Here is a 6,881-nt window from a genome sequence, read left to right as displayed (position 1 = left end):
TTCTGCAGCCCCTTGCCGAAAATTCTGCTTGACTGAAGACTGCCCTACTGTTGTTCTCTGTAACATCGTCGTCATCAGCCACTGATCAGTTGAAATTGTCAGAGTCGAATAAAGGTTGTGTTGTTAATTCCACTCCGCATTTAGTAAGGTGGATGCCATTGTTGTCGAGAGCACTCCTGATAGCATTCGGGGTCATCCGAACCAAGTGCCATGAATACTGGGGGAAAGTCCATGTAGGAGACTCTAGAGATAGTGGATATGATATATAAAGGTGCAATCATACCCTGAGGACTGGCGAGAATCCGAGGTCCCTGGTGACCATCAGGCTGAGGGCGTCAATGATAACAACCCTATAGACCAGCCGGTGAGTACTCTCCAACAGCTGCTGTCGTCGTTGTCATCAACGAGCCCTCATAAGATTCACGAGGCATGCTTGGCTGGCGACCTCGATCGTATCAAGCAACTCGTGAAAGCTGGTGCTTCCATCAATGCTCCCGGTACGTTCATAGTCGCCTATTGCCGTGAAATTTGACTCTCAGGCCGAGATTTTGAGTCTTGCATTTTCAAAGCAGCGGGTCGAGGTCACCTGGAAAGCATTGAATGGCTCTTGCGGCGGGGGGCGAATGCGACGTGATTCGCATCTTTTCCACATGGCGAAATTTTGAACTTTTTCGTATGTAGCACCCGATCTCGGAGTGGCTACAGTGCCTTGGATGCTGCCGCCAGAAACGGTCACTTCCAAGTGGCATCGTTCTTAATAAACCAAGCTGGCTTTGATCCCAACTCGTTGCACGAGGCCGACGGGTATTGTATCTAATCGATGACCCTCTTAAGGCTCTTCTGGTCAGTTACAGTAGCCTCCATCGTGCGTGCTGGGGTAAGACCAACAACCACCAGCTGACCGTCAGTGGCCCCTCCTCTACTATGCTGTGAGAGCCTCATCTCAGGTACGTACTATTGTGAAGAACCACGGAGGAGACCCTCTAGGGCTATCGAGAGATGGTTATCACTGCTATCAGATGACCCCCAATAGGAAGACTCGTAAGCCGTAAGGCTTCTGGATTTCAATAGTGTCCCTTCTTGTGGCGCAGGAAAGTGGATTCGTAAATGGCTTCAAAGCAAGGGGATGGAAATACCCGATTTAAAGCAGTTAAAGCAGAGCCAACAGCAGAAGGAATCAGAGAAAAATAGGAGGGAAGGTGACACGTCTTCAAAGACGACCACATGCTCATTCGTTCAGAGCTGGGTTTGGCGAGTGACGACTCAACCGAGGAGGCCCTGGAGGGTTACATTGCGGGTGTGCCGAAGGACGATGAACTTTGATTTCTGCCTGTTGTCCCTTATCGACTCACTTGTTGGGTTTCCACTACAGTTCAACAATTCAACGATGTTACGATGGTTTGACAACTCAACAAAACTCGAGAATTTTCAAGTGACGGAAATGACCACAGAAACAGCATGATACTCAGAGACTCCCTCTTGATTTTAAGTAGGCTTCTGCATAAGGTCTCCAATAGTCAGTAGTACGTACTCGAAGGCCGAACGCCAAAGCAAGGGAGCGTATCATGACGCTGCATCTGAGGCCATGGGGTCCGATATTGGCGCGATGGAGGGAATCTCACCGGCACACCATGACGGCATCTTGCGAGATCGATACCGCTGGGTCACGCTTCTCCATCTCCTCTAGAAATTGATGAATATTCATCCCTACACATGAGATGCCATCCGAAGACCTCATAGGTCATACGAACCTTCGGGAATGACATCAGGGGTAGTGTCTCTGTCTAGCCAGAATGCAATCAAGCGGAGAGCTGTCTCGGGGTCGTTGTATTTGTGTCGATACCCGGTCGCAAAAAGGATCTGAACCATGCATGGTGTAGTGACCGAGGCGGGAGGCGACACCTTCATCGTAGTTGCATCGTCGTGGTCGTTCAAGGCAATAACGAGACGCGCCATATGTTCTCGGAAGGCCGGGTCCAGACGCTTAACCTATTGAACATGAATAGGAGGAGTAGTGGATCCAACTCTCTCTCTTGCTTGTCCAAAGTCGATGAGGCCCAAGCGGCCATCAGGCATAAGGAGGATGTTGCCAGGATGGGGATCGCCATTGAAGGTACCATGTGTGAATACCTAAGGGGCACACATCGAACGAACGGAGGCCACATCACGTACTTGATCGCCATGAACTTCCATCACAGTTGCCAGGAGGTCAGCAGTATTAGGGGGTAGGGGAGTAAGGCCCCAGTGACCGACAGTGCCTGCTCTAATCGAACTCAGAGATACCCTCCAAGTCGAGAGTCCCTACCCAGTGAGCAGAGGTAGACAGCGGCACACAATGCATCCATGGACCGGACCAAGACCTTCCGAGCACTCTGTCTGTAGGCCTCGACAGTAGTATGAGATAGATCTGTCATCATCTCTCGTCACTGATGGCGTTGACCCCGATATACTTTTCCTTTGTCGCAGCCGTTCAACATGCTCATGCTCGAGTTCCTCAACCGGTCGGCCCTGCCTTACAGCTTCTTGTCGCAGAAAGTCCATGAGGCCGTCGAGAAGCTTGGTGCCACCTTAACAGGAGGTTTCCATTGCTCTAACGAGGCTCTTACCCTTGAGGTACTCCATGACCAATACTCTCCTGGTGCAAAGGTCTAGGTAGGACTTCGGTATCACAACTCTATGAAAGACCATCACAAGGCGTTGGGAAGAAAAAGACAACTTACTTGTGGCTCCACTTGGGCATAATTTGCTGGCGGATCTCCTCCATGTTCTGAGCCTCTAGTTGATAGTCGAACTCTGTTAAAAACTGACTTTCTATCTCATCCAGGGGTTGAACCTGCGCCCTATTGATACCCCTGACTGGGACCCAAGCCCCTCACCAGCTGAGGTAGGGCCATTTTACAGAAGGCCCGACACGAGGCTAGATCCGCTCTAAACTGGGCCTCAACGTTCTCGGGTTGGACCTATTTAGACCATAAAGCGCGCGCCCTAGGGCCCTACTTGACCTTAATAGCGACTTCATGACCACCGTACTCTTCTCGGAGGACCCCTCGATAGCATTGGCCGATGCTGGCACTCCCTACTGGGTGAGGGTCTATGAATTGAAAAACTTCTGACAAGTCAGTAATGCCAAGGTCTTCCTTAATGACCTGAGGACCCATCATCACTCGAGCGACGCCGTCAGGCATTCGTATGGGCCAACACTCTCAAACGATCGTCGTCACAGTTCACGAGGACATTCATCAGAGCCCACCTGCTCGGCCTCAGCAAAGGACATCACAACAGGGGCTTGGTCCTGCATCTTCCGGCACCATCTACAACACCCAATAGGAAAGCCCATTGGAGGGGGGGGGGTGACCTACTCTAAATACTGCTTCGGTAAAAACTCGTCTCGTAGGCTCATCATTTGGCTGGCCTTGAGGTAGAAGCCGCGCAAAGCCACCGTGGCGTTGCGAACAATAGGGCTGTACATCTCATGCAAGGACTCGTACAAATTATCAGCTTGCTGTGTCGTTGGTCGTATCGCTGCTGGGGAGGACTCAGCGTACCACTCCACGGCTTTGTATGCCGCGAACGCTGGCAGGGCAGTTGACCAGAAGGTGAGGGAACGTCGGAGCCCGTCACGGCCCTGCTTGTCAACTCGTTGCCACGCTAGTGCTGCTGGGACTACCAAGCATGAGCATCAGTAGAAGAGAGCAGCATCATCAATGGGCCCTACCAAAGCCACCGACCGTCACAATGAGCGGTAGATACCGGGCCCCACTAGTGGCCATTGAAGGGCTCTGAACTGAGGTGGTGAAAGATTTTCATTGAAGGGCTGAGCGAACTCTACTATAGGTAAGACTTGAAACTGCTGTGAATGGTGACACTTCGCAATGGTCAGAAATCGTTGCAATACAAATGCTCGGCGATAGTTTGTCCCACGCCTTAGCGTGCTCGCCCAGATCGATTAAGTCGAGGCATGGCCTGGTACACTGAGAACAGTGGGAGTGGGTACCTATTACTGTAGTAGTAGCACTAGGATAGGTAACAACATGGACCTACTCCCGACCCGATCGGGCATCAGCGAGGAGCTCTTTCATCAACATCAGCTTGCGCTCGTCCATAAAGTGCTCTCTGACTAGCATGTACCTGAGGAAAGACTAAAGAGGCCTCATTCAGGTCAATACCCACCATATGGAGTCGATGTCCATATGGGCCTTGACACAGTTCTGAATGACTGATAAAACGAACATAACGTCGAGGGAGTCGGGACCACCTGGTAAGTTGCATTGCCAGAGGGCTTCAATCACGTGCTGAATCTAAGAGAAAAACGAAGCTCCTCAACCAACACAAGTGATGAACAACACTCCTACCTCGTCTAGTGAGAAGAGGTTCCTCGGCAGATCCCTCCAGATCTGCTCCGCAAGGACCCGGTCACTCCCCAGCGGCTCGACGAGGTCCGCCTTATTGTCAATCATGTTCTTCTTCTTTTCAGGCTGCCGTCGCGACTGTGATGATGTTGCCGTCATTGACGTGGCAGTGGCTGGTGCCGAACTCGAACGTAGACCACGGGATACGTACATGGGAGGATTATAGTGCAAATATCTGTCGAGGAAATCAGCACTAGAGAGCAGCTGATCAGCAGGCCCCTTACAGCGCCATATGGACCAGTTGGTCCCTCTCGAGGAGCCACGTGGCTAAATCGGCGAAGGACTTCGCGGCTACTATCTCCTCGCAACTCTCACGAACTTGCATCAATGGTTTCCCCTGCGAGAACTCGTACATTATACGAGGGATCATCTGGAGGGAACCCCATAGGGCAAGTACACTAAGTGAAGACACCCTCACTTCCACTGAGTTGAACTTCGCTTCGAAGTCTAAAAGGTCTCCTCTGGTCAGCGGCATTGCGCTGGGGTTAGGCACGAGGATCTGAACCATGTAATGCCTCGAGCTCTCTCGGGTGGGCAGGCGCCGACCTGGGACTTCTGCAGAACAGGGATCACTCTGGCCTCGCCTCTCGAGACTAGCCCCTTGGCAATTCGGAGCACCGTGCCTGACGAGAAATGGGGTTAACGTGTGGTCAGTGGGAGGGGTTGCCGCCGACCCTGTGGGATTTTCAGGGCGCGCGCCACGTCCGCGAGGGACTTGGTACAGTTGAGGGACTCCAAAACGAGACGAGCCGTTTGGCTGTGGGCCGATGATGATGATGATGCTGTTGTCGCAGCAGCAGCAGCAGTGGCAGGGCCGTATTGACTATCTCCCGAGAGGCTCCCCGATTGAGGTCTGACACAACCAGTGGCGATCACATCAGCAACAGAAGGGGCCTACTGGGACGAGGGGCCAGGAGGGGTCGAGGCCACCGAGGAGTAGTCATTCTTGGCCTTCACGAGGAGGAGGGTCTTGTCCAGAGTGGCATCCATACCACCACCACTGACTGGCTCCATTGGTAAGAGTGGTCCAGGGTAACCAGGCATAAGGTAATCAGCTTCAGTATGGCCGGTGATGACCACACGAACGGAGTTGTTGACTACTAGAGAGGTCGTAGGGCCTTCACTCAACGTGGTGAACACTTTAGTCTAAAAGGCCAGCACAGAATTACCACTCCGTGTGACATACACAAACAACTGACCAGAGTAGTGACGAGGTCCTGACCGGCCTCATTGCTAGCAGCATCGATGGACGAGTGCCTCCTCAGTGACTCGACCACAGGGCTGGTGTCGGGCGAGGCCGTGACCGAAGGGGTCGAGTGCTTCCTCGTAGTCTGAGAGGCTCCATGGTTGAGGGGAAACCCACGATGAGCCCTTACCTGTGAGGGCCCATTGTAATGACTAAGGAGACCCTTCACCTGCTCGGACAAATAACCACAACGATTCTCCTCGGCAACCAGGGCCCTTGAGATGGTCTGGACCGCCTGAGGAGGTGATGACCCTCATAAAGAAGTGAGGGTAGGGTCCAACCTGGAAATGCATTGTAGTTGACCGGAGGGTCACTCGGCGAGCATCGAAGACCAGTACGATGTTGAACCAACAGACGGCCTAAGGGAACGCAGTCAAAGGCCCTACCATAGGAGCAGCACCCACCTGGCTTTGCGAGGGTCGCCGCAAGGGCTTGCTATGTCTTCGTCCACCTGAGAGGGGCAACTACGAAGGGCTGATACCGGCAGCAAGGGTACCTTGAGGTGGGTCTGAGCTCCCAGCCCGCCTACTCGATGTAGTAGTCCTACTGCTATGACCACCAACAGGGCGTGTGCAATCACAAGGGTGACACACGAATCTGAAGACCAACTAGGGCCCGTTTTCATTGCGCGCGCTCGCAATGTTGAAATTCGAATGCTATGGGTATAACATTGATTTTCGTGCCGTTTTATGAGAACCACGGGTAAAATGTTAACGAAAAAATGAAGAGAATTCAACCAAATGGGTAGGAAATTGAACTTGTCGGTGAAGAAAAATTAATTTCATCTGCGAGTGCTACAGACCATGCAGTTCGTGGGACACTGTGACAGACCCCACCTGAGATGATTCCAAGCAGGATTGGTCTCACACCGAAAGCAGGGGCTAGCCGTGGTAGTCGTCTGAGTCGAGTTTGCCGCCACTTTGATGGCTTCAGGAAGGTCCAATGGACCCGAGTCCATCTCGAAATCGAATCTCTTGTTGTTCCACGATGCGGAGGGCACGGCGAACTTGGCGAATTCACTGAGGCCTATGCCGAGTATTCTGGGCTCGCCGCTGGACTTGGGGCCGGCGGTCTCTGCAGAGGCAGGGCTTGGTGGCGAGCTGGACTGTGGCTGCTGAGGGATATGATGCTCCGAGTAGTATTGTGATGATGACGTCAGCGTCCTCGGGTACCAAAAGCATACCTGACAACACAACACACTACTACTACTACTACGACAGCGTAGT

At 52.6% G+C, this 6,881-nt stretch overlaps 3 protein-coding genes across 3 annotated transcripts; 1 reads left to right on the top strand and 2 right to left on the bottom strand.

Annotated features, from left to right (window-relative positions):
- Positions 1 to 299: 299 nt before the first annotated feature.
- On the top strand, positions 300 to 1,323 carry Pmar_PMAR012134 (hypothetical protein; the record flags this gene model as incomplete). The annotated part of the gene is made up of 5 exons (XM_002780769.1): positions 300 to 497; positions 849 to 877; positions 948 to 1,041; positions 1,092 to 1,199; positions 1,241 to 1,323. Coding segments are annotated over 5 exons (512 nt in total), but the record flags the coding sequence as incomplete, so codon positions are not given.
- A 411-nt stretch (positions 1,324 to 1,734) lies between these two features.
- On the bottom strand, positions 1,735 to 3,770 carry Pmar_PMAR012133 (hypothetical protein, conserved; the record flags this gene model as incomplete). Its single annotated transcript, XM_002780768.1, has 12 exons — positions 1,735 to 1,989; positions 2,026 to 2,130; positions 2,173 to 2,258; positions 2,306 to 2,407; positions 2,451 to 2,567; positions 2,607 to 2,674; positions 2,721 to 2,833; positions 2,877 to 2,960; positions 3,003 to 3,146; positions 3,251 to 3,311; positions 3,360 to 3,663; positions 3,716 to 3,770. 12 exons carry the CDS (start codon positions 3,768 to 3,770, stop codon positions 1,735 to 1,737), a joined length of 1,494 nt encoding a protein of 497 aa, XP_002780814.1.
- Positions 3,771 to 4,037: 267 nt separating this feature from the next.
- Positions 4,038 to 5,948, bottom strand: Pmar_PMAR012132 (hypothetical protein; the record flags this gene model as incomplete). The annotated part of the gene is made up of 11 exons (XM_002780767.1): positions 4,038 to 4,128; positions 4,171 to 4,298; positions 4,353 to 4,584; positions 4,634 to 4,779; positions 4,828 to 4,908; positions 4,956 to 5,032; positions 5,084 to 5,262; positions 5,308 to 5,555; positions 5,609 to 5,740; positions 5,786 to 5,890; positions 5,937 to 5,948. The coding sequence occupies 11 exons, from the start codon at positions 5,946 to 5,948 to the stop codon at positions 4,038 to 4,040; spliced, it is 1,431 nt and encodes a 476-aa protein (XP_002780813.1).
- Positions 5,949 to 6,881: the final 933 nt, after the last annotated feature.

Source organism: Perkinsus marinus (assembly GCF_000006405.1).
Source record: "Perkinsus marinus ATCC 50983 genomic scaffold scf_1104296944120, whole genome shotgun sequence".
Taxonomy (NCBI): domain Eukaryota; phylum Perkinsozoa; order Perkinsida; family Perkinsidae; genus Perkinsus; species Perkinsus marinus.
Note: the sequence above shows the minus strand (reverse complement) of the source record. Positions and strands in the feature narration are given on the sequence as shown.